Source organism: Crassostrea angulata, chromosome 4 (assembly GCF_025612915.1).
Source record: "Crassostrea angulata isolate pt1a10 chromosome 4, ASM2561291v2, whole genome shotgun sequence".
NCBI classification, from domain to species: domain Eukaryota; kingdom Metazoa; phylum Mollusca; class Bivalvia; order Ostreida; family Ostreidae; genus Magallana; species Magallana angulata.
In genome coordinates, this window is record NC_069114.1 from 29362057 (window position 1) to 29382678 (window position 20622).

A 20622-nucleotide genomic window follows, 5' to 3' on the forward strand; every position below is an offset into this window, starting at 1 on the left:
GCCTGTTCGTAGATTTACTAACTATTATAGAATTAACTTAGGCCTATTGTATTTTTTTTCGACGTAGTTTGCATGAAAGCTATGTTGAAGTAGAAATTCGATTAAGTTTTTAAAAGTTTTGGATTCGCACGTTGAGATTTTTACTTTAATTTTTTTATTTTTACAACGATGGGTCCCCCTCCTCTTTCCTTTCCAAAACACCAGAAACTAACACTAATCAAATAGTTGTCACGAAATCAGTAGTATATACCAAAAAACACCATGACCTGCACTAAAACTACTTAGTATACAGATGGTGCAATCTTTTTTTTATCTACCTTAATCAGCAACTACAATTGTTGGCAACGCTTTATAAGTGGATCACGTGATTTTTTTTGATTGCCTCTTAATCTTTTTATCGATTTTTTTTATATCATAAGTTGTCATGGGGTGATGTATAAAAAAAGACTTATAGAAAATATAAATGCGTTCCTATTTCACACAATACCTTAACTAGATGTTACTGATGTATAGGTCACAGACAATGTGACGGGTAGATTTTAATCAAATTCTATGTGATAGGAAATTTCTATACATACATGCCATGTGCCTTCGAAGGAAATTGCAATAATTATTTTGACAATAATACCCCATTAGAAAATAGAACTTTTTTTTCAATAATTCAGTTGAATAGAAAACATTCACTAGAACGAATTACAGCGAGTGTGCGTCAAAATAGAAAGCATTTTTTCGCTGTCGCCGAGGTTAGGGGGTTTCTGTCAAACTGTCATTTGACACAGAGCGTAGTTTAACAAGGGACAAGGATGAAATGAACTCGAAACGAACATTCGCAACAAGCTATTAAAAACTGGTATGATACAATCGAAACATTGAGCGAAACAGATCGGAAAAAATTGATGGACTGGTATTGAAAAATATCCCATTAGTTTTGTAGAATTAATTTTCATTTTTTTTTCTTCAAACAGTGACACAGAAAATTAGAGGACGAGAAATGTTTGAAGCGTAAAGATTCATTGCTCAAAATAGTTTTTAGCTCCTGATTAGAAACTTTGAAACACAATTTATTGCTTTAAATACACAATAACCTCTTAAATGAATAAAATACCCCCTTTGCTTTTTCAAGCTTATCAGATTAACAAAATTCAATATATCGTCTGAATTTAACAAACTTCATTCAATCAAAATTTTCACTTCATAAGAAACATCAATTCATAATATAAATTATGTTATCGATTAAATGTGATTTTATTCTGAGCGACGGGCTTTGAGTTTTTGAAATCTCAAAACATCATACAATACACTTCTTAAAGATAGCGCTTCATAGACGACGCCGACTTCTCAGTATATTACTCGAGACACCACCCCTAAAGGGTTCTGGGGGAGCGCCCCGCGCGGATCTCAGTATGGGGTACTAATGGCTAAATATGACACATACTCCTTCAAGGTGTGCGTGCTTAAGCATAATTCGGAGTTTCAATTAAAAGATAGCGACAAGTTTCCAACATAGGAGTACAATAGATTGAAAGGTATAAATAAAATCTATGAAGTAATTGTGAGTCGGGGGCTTACATTTTGCCAGGTGGAACAAGGTAACTCATTAGAGATAGGTATTTCGTGGGCCTTGTACATTAGGCTGTAACAGTACGTATCAACATGTTTCTAACAACAACAAAAATGCCAACACGATGCATTGGAAAACAATCCATAACTTTAATACAAACAATGGAACATTTATAAAGAGTGCGTGTCACCTCCTATGGTAGAATGAAAAATGATGGATTTGTTTTCATTAATACCAAAACCTAACATCCATTTTAAAACATTTTACCATGACATACTATTTCATGTTTGGGATTTAATTCCTTCGAAACAACACTCAAAAATTGGCATTTATCATCTTCAGATAAGATTTTGTGAATTCCAATTTCACTTTAGACCACTTAACTCAAGTCTTAACAACAGCCTCGTAAAGTTGTCCCTGTCGTAAATTACTTTCACAATACATTTGCCGGTTACATATTCAGCTCGTCATTGTTAACTGTTCCATAGATTTTCAACATTAAAAAACCCGATAATTTTCTACTATAAAACAGTAGAAAAATAGCCTTCGGGAGAATGCTCCATTTGTCTCGAACAGTATTGTCCAATTGTCCAACAGCACCTTTCTGAGAGTTTTTTTGATTTGAAATAAATTATCGTCTTTAAGGTACATCATCAAGGCATCCTCTGGTCACCGGAGTTTCTGTACTTCCGAGGAGAAGGTCTGAGATATCGGCACTCCTTAAGGTCCTCCCAATCTTCATCGGTGATCGGTTTTGCTGGTGAGGCCAAAGAGTTATAGTCTGTCGGTAAAATCGGTAAAGGTTTGAGCTCGTATATCCTTGGTAATGAAATAGGTGGTAGCCTTAATGGCTTCTCTTTTCTCGGTTGTGGGTGCATTAAGCCCGTGTTATCAAAATAGTCCGTTTCATTAAGAGAAGGAAACAGTCGGTCTTCTTCCGATGAGTCTTTCTTTTTCTCGATCTTTTCTAAAGAAATCAGTGTCCCAACCTCTCCATTAGGAAATATGATGGATGCCTTCATAGTCTTTTCACTATTTTTTGTTTCCAGAGTCTTTAAGCTCTTCTTGTCGATTGTTCCCCCATCCACGGCGACTATCCTCCTTAAAAGCTTCATCCTGAATGCGCTTGGTGATAAGAAAATCGGTTCAGAAGATGGTCTCAATGTCGGCTGCTCTTGGGATTTTGCGACATCCGGAAACTGGCAATGTATGATCTGTTGGCTTTCCATATCGGAGCTGATTATATATATGACGATTTCTTATCAAATTCAAGATAACACGGGTATGGAACAATCTCCTGTGAAGGCAAGATAACGGGTCCTCAAAAGTCGAAACAGCGATGTAACTTGTTATCAGCGGGCACAAAAGGTCCTGATTAAAAAAAAGGCTTCTTAAGAGACAGAGCAACACACCGAGTAGAAACAATTGCTGGGTCGAATTTTTTCGCCAGTGGTTTATATAGAGACTGTTCAAACCGTGTACTTTTGATCACTGCGATGATATGAAATTGAACCAGTAAGTAGCGAGATTTAAAGCCCGGTATGGACAATCGGCACACATTTACTCTTACAGTTTAAAACACTGAAAACAAATAACAGCTCGATCGCTGAATCCCGCCTACTTTATGTATATAGCTCTGTGCAACATGGTGCTATAGTACAATAATATGAGGATTTCTCCGTTACTTTTTGTTGTATTGCGAGATGATAGGAGATAAGCCACTTTAAACCCCCTCTCGACAATAGTAAAAAAATGTGTTCAGGTCACCCCAATTTTCACAAAAGAAATATTTTATAGCGAATTTCTCGACGAGAGTATGAGGGTCGGCTCAATTCTTGTTTGTCTTACCCTTGATACATAGAAAATCTTTCTTCGCTTCATATCGTATATTTTTCATATTCGTTATAAGTGTGTAATGATTTAAAAGGTATATTTTCTCCCCACAAAAGGTGAGAAAGTAAATAATTTCAATGGTCCGTTGTGTACAATGATAGGAAAAGAACTGTGGGACTATATAACTGTATCGCACATAATCAAGGTGATATTAACTCTGGGACTACTTCATCCATCCAATCTTGCACATTGCTATTGAATACATCGTTGAGCAGTCCGTTCCAATATGATTCTTAAGTACCAAACTTTCTTTTTAATTTAAAGATTTTTTTTTTCGTGTATACATTTACGGCGTAGATGACTTCCTATTCAAAATTGCTTATTAATCCATCAAGCCAAAATAGTTGAGTCTTACATTTATGCGGGCCGCATTTTAAATATTGTAGATTTGAAGATCTGTTAAACAAATTCTGCACTTATTTACAAATTTTATGACGTATTTTGAACAATTGGATATACATGTATACTTAATTCTGCCATTATCAAATTGGGTCATCACTCCTGCGCAGTTTAGTTTTCGTTGTTGCCAACATAGTGTTTTCCTAAAAATGTTTATTATAGCCATAAGCCATGTATTGGTTGCTTTTTGCTAAACTACTTTTTTCTAATTTTCTTTTATCTATTAAGCATACAGCTAGGGTCTTTAACAAAAGATAACATTAAAAGTGCCTGACTCAAGTTTCATGTATACAGGAGTCATATATAGGAATATCATATATAGGAAAACACTCAATTTCAGATGAAAGCTAGAATTTAAGGAATTCTTCTTTAGTAAATATAATAAATTATAATTCAGTCAATCATATCTCAAAATTTATGTTAGATCTGATTGATAATTTGTTGACCAATGAGCCTCCTTAAAATAAAAATTAATACACAAAAAATTATTAATGAAAGGTCTTGGATTCCAGGCGTCCCGATGTCATCAGCCAGTGAAGAACCGGAACATAAGTGGAATGAGAGTACAACTTAATCCTTCGAAAACCTATAGGACTTTAACACGGGTTCACACCTAATATTCATCCAGCAGTCAATGTACTCTACTACAAGCATGTATGTATATTAACAGAAAATCTAAAAAGAGGCAGTCAATATTTACCTTGTTTTAAAGTTTATTGCCAATGCGAATAACGGTTTTGTTTGGACTGTTCGTATTTTTTTTTTCAAATAAACACCTATTAATATAGAACAGTTTTTTGTGTATGGATAAAGGAAAATAAAATTAATATTTGCATTTCAACTCTATTGAAATAAAAACCAGATATTGCAGCTGTAGGAGAAAGCGTATTTAAAGTCTACACCAAGATCCGTTAAGTCCACACGGGAATGCTTGTACAAATAATGGGGTTTAAAATGCATGAAATAAGTGTTTTATTACAAAATAAGTAGTCTCAAATATTTTAATGTTGTTTATATAGGTTCAATGGTTTAGTTAAGTTTTATGAATAATAATGTGACTAATACTAGCAGTTTAGATCGAAGAGTAATTGCTTTCATTTCAATTACGTTTTGTAGTATATAAAACTTAACTGGTTGTATCTCATATATTTTCGTGTAAAATAGTGCCTTCGTGTCAGACAGGCAACTAATAAGCATGTTTTATGTATTGTATTGAAGACACTAAGATCATAATCAAAAGTATATTGTGGATATTTGCCGAGCTTAATCGGAAAATGCCGTGCATTTATCGTCACAGTACATACAGTATCTTTACAGTGCATTTTAAAAGTATCGTTACAATAAATGAATAGTATCGTTACAGAACAGTTAGTATCGTGCCAGTGCATACTCAGCGTAGGGTCTTTACAGTACATGTAATATCGTTACAGTACTTGTAGTATCGTTACAATACTTGTAGTATCCTTACAGTACTTACATAGTGTAGTATCGTTACATAAGTTGTAAAGTTTAGTATCATAACAGTACATGAACCATAAAGTATCGTTACAGTACATATACCATATAGTATCGTTACAGTACATGCACCATATAGTATCGTTACAGTACATGTTCCATATAGTATCGTTATAATACATTCACCATATAGTATTCTTACAGAACATGTACCATATAGTATTGTTACAGTACATGTACCGTATAGTATAATTACAGTACTTGACCATATAGTATCGTTACAGTACATGTACCATATAGTATCGTTGCGGAACATGTACCATATAGTATCGTTACAGCACATTTACCATATAGTATCTTTCGAGTACATTTACCATATAGTATTGTTACAGTACATGTACCATATAGTATTGTAACAGTACATGTACAATAACGTTTCGTTACAGTACATGTACCATATGGTATCGTAACAGTACATGTACCATATAGTATCGTTACAGTACATGTACCATATGGTATCGTAACAGTACATGTACCATATAGTATCGTTACAGTACATGTACCATATAGTATCGTTACAGTACATGTACCATATGGTATCGTTACAGTACATGTACCATATAGTATTGTAACAGTACATGTACCATATGGTATCGTAACAGTACATGTACCATATCGTATCGTTACGGTACATGTACGATATAGTATCGTTACAATACATTTACCATATAGTATTGTAACAGTACATGTACCATATAGTATTGTAACAGTACATGTACAATAAAGTTTCGTTACAGTACATGTACCATATGGTATCGTAACAGTACATGTACCATATAGTATCGTTACAGTACATGTACCATATAGTATCGTTACAATACATTTACCATATAGTATTGTAACAGTACATGTACCATATAGTATCGTTACAGTACATGGAACATATGGTATCGTTACAGTACATGTACCATATAGTATCGTTACAGTACATGTACCATATAGTATCGTTACAGTACATGTACCATATAGTATCGTTACAGTACATGTACCATATAGTATTGTAACAGTACATGTACCATATGGTATCGTAACAGTACATGTACCATATCGTATCGTTACAGTACATGTACCATATAGCATTGTTACACTACATTTACCATATAGTATCGTTACAATACATGTACCATAAAGTATTGTTTAACTACATGTACCATACCATATATTAATAATTACAGTACATGTACCATATAATATCCTTAGAGTACATGTACCATATAGTATCGTTACAGTACATGTACCATAAACTCTCGTTTCAGTACATGTACCATAATATATAAATAGTGCCTGTTTGGGAGGGTAACAGTTGAAATTGACACCCCGAGAAAACCATTGTCAACCGACGCGAAGCGGAGGTTGACAATGGTTTTCGAGGGGTGTCAATTTCAACTGTTATCCTCCCAAACAGGCACTATTTATTTTGTTATACTGAATGTCTTTTTTAAAATTTTTAAGAAAATTTTACTGCTTTTATTTAAGCATTGAATCATTATTTTTTGAAAGATGTGGTCTCATAACTGCAACGGTGTGTGCATACAAATTGAATAACGCGCGCTAGCGCGTTATGAAAATTTGTTTGCACACACTGTTGCAGTTATGAGACCACATCTTTCAAAAAATAATGATTCAATGCTTATATTTACGTTTTTAAACATTTTTTCTCTTTCTGCAATTATGATTTATTTTTTAAAATCTCGACATTATTCAACGAGTAATGCACAATTAACGGAAGTGCCATTGGAACAGCCGAATTATGCTGACAAAAATAGTGCACAGCGTTTTTGATTCTAATAACACAATTTTATTTATCTGGTATTTAGTATACCAAATTTATTTTCGGTATTCTAAGAAATTAATCAATTGAATTCATTTATATCTTTAAAAAATATTTACATCCATGAAATATTAATCAGCCCAAGTATAATATCAGGTCGTGATCCGGTTTGAAGTCGAGAGGAGAGTCGGTCATGCTCTGAAGGAAGACTGAATGTATTCATACGCACCAGATTTGGTGATTGGGTCTTCTGTGTTATGCGTAAATATCACTCAAATCTATCAACGCATTTTAATAGGAGGAAAGAAGGTGAATGTAAATATATAGGAATAACGTGAATTCTACAGCGAACCGTACGCGCATAATTTTCGCGCATGTAACATTTTTTAATGTTACCCGTTGCCAAGTGCGTTGCTAACGCTGAGGGTAATAGTAAATATTATTAACTGCGTCTTAACCAATCAGATTTCAGTATTTAACATGAAAGTATAACAAATAGTATTGTTCCAGTACATGTACCACATAGTATTGTTACAGTACCTCTACCATATAGTATCATAACAGTACATGCACCATATAGTATCATTACAGTGCATATACCATATAGTATCGTTAAATTACAGTACATGTGCCATTTATCATAACATGTAGTATAGGACTTTCGCTCTTTACATCTATGATTTCCAAAAAAAGGGAGAAAAGATTCACAGAATTTGACGACTACCAAAACTACTGTTTTATCGGTTCTTGGCGACATTATTTAAGGACAGTTATATGTTAATTAGTATATGGCAATATTGTCACGACTTACCACATCAGCAGTACAACAGTCTCAAGAAATGGGATAAGTTGGTTGAAACAAAATCATCCTATGATTCTCTATAATATCAATCAGCAAAACTGGTCGCGTTTGTTTTCTTCATATCCTTTCTATCGATCGTAATTTTAGCTGTAAAAAACTATTTTCTACACCAAGAGCATGTACATATTATGGTGATTATTTAGAGTATAACATAGTAAATCGTTTTTGGGTTTTTGTTTTTTTTTGCTGATACAATTTATCCCCTTTAAATTAATAAAAATCCACATCAAAAGTTTAAACGAGAATTTACTTAATACCCCGGCATGTTCTTTTAGGATTCTGAATAAGGAGCTGACAATGAAAACTACATGTATATTACGGTATATAGAACACCATTGTTGTTTTGTTTGTTTGTTTTTTTAATACCATGTACATTGAACCAGGGACGTTCCAGCTATAATAATAGCAAAAAAACATAGCTTGCGAAACACCAGTTCTGAATGTAACCGAAGACCTAATGGACAGTTATCTACTAACATTTGGTTAATTCTAACAATATCCATTTCTGCTGATTCTTAGTTCGTCTAAGTGCGTTATGAAATGAATACTGGCATCCAATTTCAGTTCAACAGTTCAAGCACTGGAAAATATGGATATGAAACATGAGACTATTTTCATATAGGAAATGCCTTTGCTACCTTTGTCCATTTTCTGTTTTATTACCTTTACAGGTAGGGTTACTATAGTACATAAAAGGACAGGTGTACTGTAAGTATAGGTGACTCCGCACAGGTGGACAAGGGGACACCTTGTGTAAGGGGGGTGGGGTCCAGTGTACTGGTTCTAATAAGTTATTGTCTATTGACCAGCGGGATAAGATCTGATAAAGTACATGTAAATAGGTATTCTAATCGATACAAGTTTGTATCAGTACTGAAAGTATCATTTATACATTATGGGTTGCATTTATAAACGAGAAAGTATGTGGAATGAAACAGTCTATTGATGTATAAAGGATATTGCAATATTATAAGTGTTTGAACAAAGTCTGCGAAAGTGCATTGCGTATAAGGGATCCGAGGTGCTGACGTCTATGGAACGCCATAGCTGCCTTATGTGGCTATTTTATATGTAGATGGTGCTTTATTGGTGCTTTATTATATGAAGATGGTGCCTTATTATATGAAGGTGGTGCTTTATTATATGAAGATGGTGCTTTTTTATGTGAAGATGGTGCTTTATAATATGAAGATGGTGCTTTATTATATGAAGGTGGTGCCTTATTATATGAAGATGGTGCTTTTTTATGTGATGATGGTGCTTTGTTATATGAAGGTGGTGCTTTTTTTTATGAAGATGGTGCTTTTTAATGTGAAGATGGTCACTCGGAACTTTATTTTTGAAGACTGAGTTCAACATTTATTATCTCGAAATTTTGAAACTAGAACAAAATTGATACAGTTAAAATCCATTTAATACACAATTGCTAGTTTCTCTTTTTTAGCATAATAAGTATTTATGTTACGAGATGAACTGTACGACTTCATCTCAACTGAATTGACAAATATGATTAATTGAATAATACAATATTTTGTCAGTATTTCTTGACATTTTACTTTTGCCTTTACCACTTATAAAAGGGCTTTCTTTGAGCTATATTATAGTATAGTAGACCTTTCCCTGTGACTTAATTTCCCTTACTTTCTCTTCAAGTCAAATCCTATCACCTATAGCTAGGGCATCAGTCTGTTTAAAATCAGATCCTCAATCCGTTCCTTTATTTGTTTTTTTTATGATGTTTTGTTTTGAAACACTCAGAATGTGAGCTCTTCCTCCAAACTCACCACTTAGGTTAAAGATGAACGGTCATCAATGACGAAGACCGACTGGGCGATGACAATAACAAAATCAAAGTACTGAAAAACTGACGGGAGTTGATTTTGTCGATGTTTATTTATTTTAAAATCAATGATATGTTATTTTGCATGACAAGTACATGTAGTTTCTAATTTGTATTTGAATAACGCACATTTTTATAATATGAATTTTTGGACTTTTTCGACAAGAATGTCGAGAAACCCCCATATGAATCATCTTAAATAATATTTAAAGATAAGATTAGTTCAATCAAACTATGTATCAGTAATAGAAATATTTCTCGAAAATTGTATGGATCCAAGCAATATTGAACTCCATAGTCTCGTTCAACCAAACGCTCGACTGACACCGTAAATCTCCGACAAGCAAGGGAGACTCTCTGCTTGTCGGAGATTTACGGAGACAGCCGAGCGTCGAGTTGAACGATACTATATTGAACTCTGGCGTAGGAATTCATACGACTACAAAAATATCGAAATTGTTCGTACCATTTAAAATCTGACTATTTTCAAGGTATTTATAAATAAGTTTCCTTGAAAAACAATGCTTTAGCATACATTACATCGAATTTATCAATTATGTTCAAGAACTAAGTCTTGTCAGCAGCGATGATTTGTGCTGAGGTCTAAACACTGTTTCACTTTCGGTTTGTCTGAGTAACTGCATAGGGGAGTTGATTAAAATCAACTCCCAATTAAGAGCGGATCAAAGATCTTATTTTAATCAGATTGCTGGGGCATAACCTTCGCTTAAACACAAATAATTAGTAAATTCAATTTTGCTTTTCAGGATAACGTTACTAGGCTTTAATTCTTGTAATATTCCGTCATTATTTAGTTGTCACTTAATAGATGTAAGTTCGGTTGGGGTAAAGTCGTACACAGCTAGATTTCCTCGATAGCTTATATACTAATTGTGCTAGAAAAAAGAGGAACTACCAATAGTGTATAAAATGGATTTTGATCGCATCAATTTTTTGTTTTACTTTCAATCTTTCGAGAGAATACATAAATGGTTAACTCAGTATTCAAAAATAAGAGGAGTTTCGAGTGACCACCTTCACATTAAAAAGCACCATCATATAAAAAAGCACCATCATATAATAAAGCACCATCTTCACATAAAAAAGCACCTTCACATAAAAAAGCATCATCACATAAAAAAGCACCATCTTCATATAATAAAGCACCATCTTCATATAATAAACCTCCACCTTCATATAATAAAGCACCATCTTCATAAAAAAAAGCACCACCTTCATATAATAAAGCACCACCTTCATATGATAAAGCACCATCTTCATATAATAAAGCACCATCTTCATATAATAAAGCACCACCTTCATATAATAAAGCACCATCTTCATATAATAAAGCACCATCTTCACATGATATAACCACAGCATAATATAATAAAGCACCATCTTTACATGAAATAGGCACATAAGGCAGCTATGGCGTTCCATAGACGTCGCATTATTCTTGCTTTCCCAGACAGAAAAGAGGGAAACGCCTTCAGTATACAGTTGCGCATGGCATTGCCTGGTTTATAACGGCATTTCAATGGCTTTTTTTTTGCTAGAAACGAGCAATTCTAAATGAATTAACCTTGTGCATTACATAATCGGTGTTTTATTTGCATGCAGTGAAATACCTTTATTATCCATTCATATGAGTATGTATATATATACACCACAACTTGAAGTATGCACAATTTATGGACTATATCCAATCGTTCTGGAAAAGAGGGCATGAAAAACCTGACGATATTCAATTTGTTCACATGTTTAATATAATCTTTCTCAGAATGTGTTTAAGTCGTATATTTGATATCATAATGTTAATTTAATAGTTACCTTATATTTCCCCCTGGAAACATGGAGCTTAAGCTTGAAAAAACTTTTAATTTTCATCAAAGATTAATTGATAAGAAAATTATTACCAAAAGAAAAAATTGCTCATACAAAGTTTCGCTCTATATTTTCCTTTCAATAATTAAAAACGTAAGAAATGCACAGTTTTGTTCTAATCTGATTGGATTTCTACAATCCAAACACTTCTGACGTCATAATAATATTGATTGCGAGATGAACTGATGAAATATCGTTTAAGATATAAAAATACATTATCTTTTAAAGATTTTAAATCCAAATTTAAATTTCTAACCAGCTTAACAATGCAAATGCATTTTATAAAAGTTAGATGAGGGTGTAAATTCATAAGAAGACAGGTCATTATTAAACTGATTAGAACTGAATTGTGTATATTTCAATCTTGTCAGTTTCAATATGAATCACAATCGATTTTCTTAAGATATGTACGTGAGATAAAAACCATTAAGTGCTTCTGCTTGGCGTTCTGTATGAGTTTTGCAAGATCTTTTCTGCCTAAAAAATTACCATTTTTAATGTGTCAGAAATATATTCAAAGTTGCGCCGATACTTACGAAAGCCCATTAAGCTCATTTTCGTAGGTAAAAAAATATTTTTTTCGCGAATAAACGCGAAACTTTCGCGATATAACGCGTTCGTTTCCCGAATAAACGCGAATTATTCGCGAAAAACCGCGAAACTTTCGCGAATTAATACATAACTTTCGCGAATTAACGCGAAACTTTCGCGAATTAACGCAAAACCATTATATAAATATTGTCATTTCATACAAAACCTTCATGAAGAAAAACGATTGAAAACAAACACATTTTAAGTTTTATATCATAAAATATTATAAAAAAAATATCACTCATTATTATTATAATATCCCTGTTACGTTGATTTATGAAGACAAAATTATCTTTTTTACATATAGATATTAATAAATCTGATAAAACTTTTAAGAAAAAATTAAATGTCATATGTCCCAAGTAGATAATAAGTTTGAGCATCATATGACGATTTTCATTTGTTCGCCGACCCTGTGTTCGAACAGGCATTCATTGATTATCTTTTTCTTTCAAAATTGATATAAATTCAACCGTCGGAAACCTTTAAAATCTTAGTATTAATTTTCAAATGACATATGTGATAAATTTAGAGGACGAATTTACGTCATCCAGATTTGAACAATAGCTTAAAAATTTCAATTCACAGCTTGACTTATCTTTCTGATATTAAACTAGACGTTAATTTATGTCGCAGCGATATAACATATATTATAACGTTTTAAACAATGATATCCTTTAAATTCTAAAATTATACGTAATAAAACGTTTAATTCGAATTAAAATTGTTATAATCAAAAAATGTTGCTGCCTTATTTTCAATAATACAGCGCCCATTAGAATGTGAGAAGCGCGATGCATTATGTCCTTTGAAAATCAGTACTAAGATTTTAAAGATTTCCTACGTTTGAATTTATATTAATTTGTATAAGGTTAAATCAAATTCATTTACATCTTCATATAATATTATTTTGTTTTATTTTAAATATTTTAAATTAATATATTTGTTTTCAGTAATTATTATTTTTCATATTTAAGTTTCGCGAATAAACGCGTAACTTCCGCGTTTATTCGCGAAAGTTACGCGTTATATCGCGAAAGTTTCGCGTTTATTTGCGAAAGCCTCGCGTTTATTCGCGAAAGTTACGCGTTTATTCGCGAATGTTTCGTGTTTATTCGCGAAAGTTACGCGTTTATTCGCGAAAGTTACGCGTTATATCGCGAAAGTTACCCGTTTATTCGCGAATTTTTTAATTTTTTTTACCTACGAAATTGAGCTCAATGGGCTTTCGTAATTACTAGTATTTCAATATCTTTAAACTTTCATGGGAAAATATTGAACTTTCGTTCATATTAAATCACAATATCCAGGCACCACGTGGCATCGGTTTGGAAAGTGGGGGGGGGGGGGGCTTATCCCAAAAATCTTGCTAAGCAACAAAAAAAAAATAACCAAAAATTCTCGAATCCCGAAATCTTGCAAATTTGATGAGTTTATGAGCAAAATATTGCGTATAATATAGTAACTTAAAAGAAGAGTACGTCTAATTCGCGAGATATTCTGATAGCGCTGGAACAAAACTTTATTGTAGAAAAGAGAAAAAAAAATTGTTTGAAACAATAGGGTCAAATATCAAAAGCTCTAAATTATTTAAGCAAAGTTGTCTCCAGACTTGTTTCATATGAGAACTGTTTTTAAAAATTGTGCCCAACTATCCCATTGCACAACATTGCAATAAAATATGTTCATATCAATCTTCACTAAAATCCGTCTTTTTTATAAAATATCTTGATGTTCAATCCTGTTCAATGTATTTATATACACTATACTTCATGCGCCGATCCAGAATTTTTCCCGGGGGAGTGGGGGGGGGGGGTATTACGGATAGTTACGTTTGCTGCGGGAAGGGGGGGGGGGTCCGAGGCACCTTTTTTGTACTTTTTACTACGTATATTTAAAATTTGATTTTCCATTGGAGGGGGGGGGGGGGATCCCCACTAAATCCGCGCATGTGTAATTTAATAAAATACGTCTAAATATATTAAAGAAAATTCCTGTTCAATTCAAATAATCTTTGATAAATAATCAAAGGGGATTAACTCTTCTGAAATGCACAGTTCTGAAAATGTATTTTCTCTACATGAACAATAGAGCCACATCCCCAACCCAGAGATAATCTGGTATAAAGAGGCTATGACCATTACTTTATGTAACTATGTTTTGTTGTTCAGACTCTCATGATCAGGAGTAAAAATAGATTTCTCAAGATTAAATGCATTTTTACTTTATGATGTAAAAGAACATCAACTCTAACAGCAGAACCAGATGCAGACGTCATGAATGTAACAATTTTGAAAGAACATTTACCTTTGCTCAATATAATCATGTACTTAGTTTGCCTGCTAAACACACAGGGGGCATGAACTTTTAGAAAAAGCACCCTTGCTCCTTTAAATTACCGAGTGTCACTGCTGGACAAAGACTTAAAAGCTAAAAGACTTTAAACATTAATATTTACCAAAAATCTAAGTCCCCTGAAGAATAGGGTCATGAATTTCCAAATTTACCAGGTATGTGAACCAATTTTTTGCAGATGCTACCAACCAAAATCACTCAAAGTTAGCCTGCTAGTTTTATCAGAGAACTTGGAAATGTTCAAGTCAATGGACAAGAATGAGGGGGATAGGAGACAACGACAGATGGTCACTGGTCAGTGATAGAAGTAGGTCATCTGAGTGATGCAAAAGACCTAAGCATTCATGTCCCTTGGACTACGATAAAAGCAAATTTCCAGTATTGCACTAATTGAGAGGAGAAAACATATTTACCATGAATAATGTATTTGATAAAAGTATTGAAATATTTGTATGATTTAAAGTTTAAAAAATTCCTTAACTTTGAAAACTGATTGCGGTATTATGTACATGCATATTTGCTGTGTTCAATAGATTTGAACAGTTATATGCAGAAAGTATTTCACTGACCACCAGGCAAATGTAAAATATTAATAAGCTGATTAGATACAACAAGTTTCCTGGTTAACGGTGTAATTCCTTTATTATCTCCTGAATAACATTTGGATGTGTAACACTTCGGACCAACTTCCTTAATAATTCACTTCTATTCTCACTCGCTTCTAATAAAGAACTTGTTTGACAAATATTTCGAGTGCTTCTAGAATCTGTCTTCTCTGAATTCTTGTCTCCTTTACTGCTGCTATCACTTTCCAGACTCTGTTCACATTCCTTCCTTTTATCACTAGTAAATGATTTCTTATCGGACTCTAAATTGCAGTCACTTTCATCTTTCACTTCAGTTTGTACGACTACAATATATGGACCGTCCACGTCAGTTTTACATTGCAAGTCTCTTGAACTCTTGAACTGTTCCTCTGAATCTTCTTCCCTGGAGTTATCTTTCTTACCATGTTTATTAACCACTCCTGTTTCCATGCTCAAAACTTTTGGTTCTTTTCTATACTCATTTCCAACATCTTCATGACTATGCTTCCTCTTCCTATTCATCAATCTATTTTGGTCTCTAATTGGAAGATTTTTTACAGCTTCACAAAGCATTTTTCGAGAACTTTTCTGTTCTTCTGTTTTGTGACATCTTAAGGAAATGGCTAATTGGAGGAGTTGAAGATTTGCATCAGCGGACAAAATTTCCTGGGAAAAAAAAGATCAAAATGTTGAAACTTAAATAATAAACTTAGTCCAGTCTGCGTGAGTTACCACATCAGTTTTAGTGCTGGCTGTTCCTTAATTCCCAAAGTGGGATGAATTATCTCATTTAAATCACGGCCTTATTTATACCGTTTATAACAAGTAGGACATATAAATAGCTTATTCAGTTAAAACATTCAACTTCCCTCCAATTGTACATGAAGGTTTGTATATAACATCTTCATATTTCATTGAAAATTATGGCAATGAATTTAATCATTCATACATGTAAATTGGAGCCAGACAAATTTGTTTTTTGAAAAACAGGAATAAAAACAGATATCATTTGCTGGGATTTGAACCCAGCTCCATTGGCTTACAAATCCAAACTGCCACTGATTTAGCTAAGTGATTAATCTACTAAAGCCACCTCTAGCAGAAGTTTCATGAACATATGTATTTCTACACATCACACATTTTCCTCCAATATCAAACGAAATGAATAATCTATTAACCTCTCCTGGATTTATCCAAGAATCACTTTCTGTTTCCTCATCACTCAGTTCGTCCCTGGCCCCTAATAGTGGAGAAATAAGACACCTTGTAACGGCTTCCGATACCCTGCTCTCAAAGTCTTCTGTCTGGATTGGTAAATCAAAAGCATGAACTGGAACAATTATTAATCATGAAAACTATACAAAGCACAGGTTCCATTTCAGTTTATGAAGTCTTGCATGATTCTTGCATGCATTAAATGTATTTCAAACCATGAAACACTGATTCTTAACATAGCAATTGATCCATATACATGTAAAACGACCACAGAATGTTACCATATCAATCCATGAATTAACAGTTCTTTACAATTTCAACCCGGGTAATAATGATTCAGTTACAGTGAACATGCTTATAAAAAAATTCAGACTTACAGCGGCGTCATTTACATCCCCCCTATATGTTATAAGGTATAAAAAAAAATTGGACATAAGGAATTATGTTTATAGCTAATCTAAATCGGACGTCTCTGGCATTCTGCTATAATCATGTTTTTCCTGTTCTACAGATTTTTACCATTTCTATCCATGTATTAACACTAATGGAATCCTCTAGACTCTCCACAAAGTGCCACCAGTGACGTGGAACATACAGGACTTGCCCGGGCTCCAGTATCACTGTGTATGGGCGGGCTTTCTATTTATATAACGATAAACAATGTGAGATCAAGTACTGTAGATTCCTTATTTTACGCGAGTACTTAATTCTGCAATTCAACCGTTTTCAATCAAATCACGAGAACATAAAATTGCAAGCGCCAAAATTTTATCAAAGTTTCATGTACAAGATTTAAAATTTGCGAGACGTACTATATGATTACCAGTTCCATATAATTGATCATTTCATTACAGAAGATGACTAAGCTTGAAATTTACCTGCATGTTAAATTTTAAATGCACAAAATAGAAGTTTTTGGCGATGCAAAATACCAGTACCTGAAATTGTGGATGTTGTTGAAGATCTTGGTTTTTAACATTAACTTCACTAAAAACACTCGATTCTTCATAGGGAATTCTTGTAGGATACAGATAGGAAGTTTCCCAGGGTGGAAACAAAATCCATTGCTTTCTAACTCAAAATTAAAACAATACATGTACTTAATTGCAGAAATGACAATTTCTTTTCATATGAATATATTTTAATTAAAAAATACCACTTTCTATCTCTCAGTAAAATTCTTTTAAGTCAATGCACTCACCTCCCCTGAATTTGTGCTACAAGATTGAAACCATACGTGTCATAGTGGCAGTTTGTATAACAACCCTCTGACCCAATCCAGATAGTACTTTCCTTTCCATCCCTGTCGGGAAATCCAAACACTCCCCAATCCACATCCTGAAAAAAAAAGATAGTTTAATGAGGTGCTTGGCTGGGTGGGGGTATGACCATTTCATTAAATTTTCCTGCTTTTAATCAAGGAAGAATATAATAATGAACTTTTCTAGTCTAAATTAATATAAAAAATGATGAAATTAAGAATGCACAATCTCTTGATTCAGCTAAATCATTGTGCAATGTTTTTTGTACATAAACCATGTAATGAGCAGTTCAAGGTGTAAATAAAACCAAATAGTAGTGTGCAATTATTTTTACTTAAAAATGAATACTTAAAAAATACCAATAAATCTGTAAAAATAACTAAATAAAAGTACAGCATTTAGAATAGCTAAATCAAAGCTCAGTCATTTGGGATATTACAAATTACCTTTTTAAGACTTAAGTTGAAAATTATGTAAAATTCTGTTAATAAAAAGTTTTTTGGTATCAACATAAAGAAGATTTAATGTCAGGAAACAGTTCAGGCTCCAGGATCATGAAAGAATCTTAGACTTAAGTAAAAAATAATTCCAAATTTCAATTGTCATATTATGATAAACAATCATTTTATGACAGACTGAATTTTTTACTTAAGTCTGAAATTCCTTCATGATCCTGAGGCCTGTAGCTATGTATATTGCTGATGATGACTTTCATTGCTTTCATTTATCTGTGTTTTGCACATTCCATAGTGATACTTTAACTTTCTTAAACAGAAAACTCAAAGTGATTCAAAATACCCCAATTGACTATAATAGCTACAGGAAAATTAAGCTCTACAGGTATATCAAGAGATTGTACCTGACCTGTAGAAGATGGACATGACAAACATTATATGCTTGAGTCATATACAGGGCGGAGCAAACTCAACTGAAAACAATTTATCGGTAAAGCCATCCAAGAATTTACTACCACTGCACTTTACCTTAAGAATTTTATCTGATGCAATATCTTTCATATATTTGTAGTCTATATAACAAGAAAAGTCCTCTGGTTTATATTTATTTAAAGGACTAGATTTCTCTTCATTTGATTTTCCCCATGCAGCAAATTCTTCCAGTGAAATAAACTCATGGATACACTGTGTTTCCCAGAGATCTGAAAAGAAAACCAACAAAACAATAAATACTAGTTAATTCAAAAATAAGATTACATTAACATGATAGTCATTTATAGATTAATGACTGTAATTCAGTTTCATATAAAACTTAAAATAATGATTGTTTGCTCCATACCAGAAAAATCCCATCTAATTTAACATAGTTCATTTTGCAATGCTTGATTATGGCAATATGATTCTAAACTCAGGGCTGGCAATAGGAATATTGTCCTCACAACTGTTTATAATATTTGTATTTGTCAAGTTATCATTAACAGCATGGAAAACCAAAAAGGCCTAGGCCTTAAAAAATGCCTCTCTAAAGAAGCAAAGAATCTCGTTACCTGACCACATTTTTCACCCGAGCAAAAACAGCAACTGACTTTTTAAAACTCTCTGGCCAAATTACATGTAGTACATAATGAACTTTTTAATATCAATTGTAAAACAAAAATGGTGCAATTTCTTTTATTTGTCCTCATAATGATCAAATTTAGTAAAATAAGGCTATCATATAAAGTACAAAAATTAATTTTTGTATATGAATTTCTATGTTTAAACTGTCTACTTTTAACATTAAACCCTTGCAGGTCATGTTAGCAAAACAAAAAAGTCTACAAGAAAACAATGTCATGAACAACAAAGAAATAGAGAAATAAATTTTGAAAAATAATCAAATATTGACCATGCCCCTTTCAACAGTTTTAAGCGTTGAATTATTATTTTTCGAAAGATATTGTCACATAACTGCAGCAGTGTGAGCATACAAATTGAGTAGCGTGCATTTGCATGTTATGATAATTTGTTTGCACATACCGTTGCAGTTATGAGACTACTAGTATATCGTTAAAAAAATAATGATTTAATGCTTTTGTTGACATTTATTTACCTTCTTGCCTTGTTTACAAATGTGATTTATAACTTAAAATTACTGTATTGTCCGAAGAGTAAGTTCAAATTAATGCAAGAGCCAATTTCCGATGATTTTAAATGCATAAAAATATGTGGAATGTTAACATAAAATATACATGGGTACTCTAAAAAAAAAAATACCACGTTACTCTGGTGTGTCTTTGGAGAAAGTTTACAGGATAGTTTCCCCTTGACTTGATGGGATAAAAGTTCAATATTCCATCGTCTGGCATTCCAATGATCTATCAGGCCGTGCAGCACTAGTGGCGGACAATTTGGAGATATGATTAAGTCTGCGACAGAACTACTGCTGTTTCTCTCGAGCTCCATAGTCAGATTGATACAATTTCAAATCGGAAATGCACATTAGCGAAGTAAATGAGGAAAAATACAAACAACGTGCAATATCCCGGAATGCGCCCCGTCTAATAGCATTGAGCAAAGAACATGCCACGACCATAAACTGGACACAAATGTAACAAAAATGTAAGTTTTTTAAGTTTGTTTAATAACTTTTAATAATAAAAAAAATTGAAATAAAATATATTTTTCACCCTATATTATTTTAAAATCTTCGCTAGCCAAGCGTTTTCGGTCCACTCTGCTCCCCACAAACCCTTGGTAGATTTTTGTGAGGAGAGGTGCGGATCATGAAAACCGTTGCCTTTGGGAAGATGTAATAAGATGGGGTGAAAAATATATTTTATTTCAATTTTTTTATTATCAAAAGTTAATAAAATAACATGTTTAATTTCATTATTAATTTTCGAGACAATGATTTCTCGAAAGAATAAATTACATTATATACAAAGCTA

The 20622-nt window shown here is 33.0% G+C and overlaps 2 protein-coding genes across 2 annotated transcripts; both read right to left on the minus strand.

Annotated features, from left to right (window-relative positions):
• Window positions 1–1688: 1688 nt before the first annotated feature.
• Window positions 1689–3157, minus strand: LOC128181781 (uncharacterized). The gene has a single exon (XM_052850302.1). It carries the CDS (start codon window positions 2788–2790, stop codon window positions 2215–2217), a length of 576 nt encoding a protein of 191 aa, XP_052706262.1. The 5' UTR covers window positions 2791–3157; the 3' UTR covers window positions 1689–2214.
• An 11714-nt stretch (window positions 3158–14871) lies between these two features.
• On the minus strand, window positions 14872–20148 carry LOC128181780 (HSPB1-associated protein 1 homolog). The gene is made up of 7 exons (XM_052850301.1): window positions 19957–20148; window positions 18722–18894; window positions 17678–17814; window positions 17415–17547; window positions 16996–17115; window positions 16440–16565; window positions 14872–15927 (listed from the first exon to the last, which is right to left on the minus strand). Exons 1-7 carry the CDS (start codon window positions 20135–20137, stop codon window positions 15298–15300), a joined length of 1500 nt encoding a protein of 499 aa, XP_052706261.1. The 5' UTR covers window positions 20138–20148; the 3' UTR covers window positions 14872–15297.
• Between the last annotated feature and the right edge of the window lie 474 nt (window positions 20149–20622).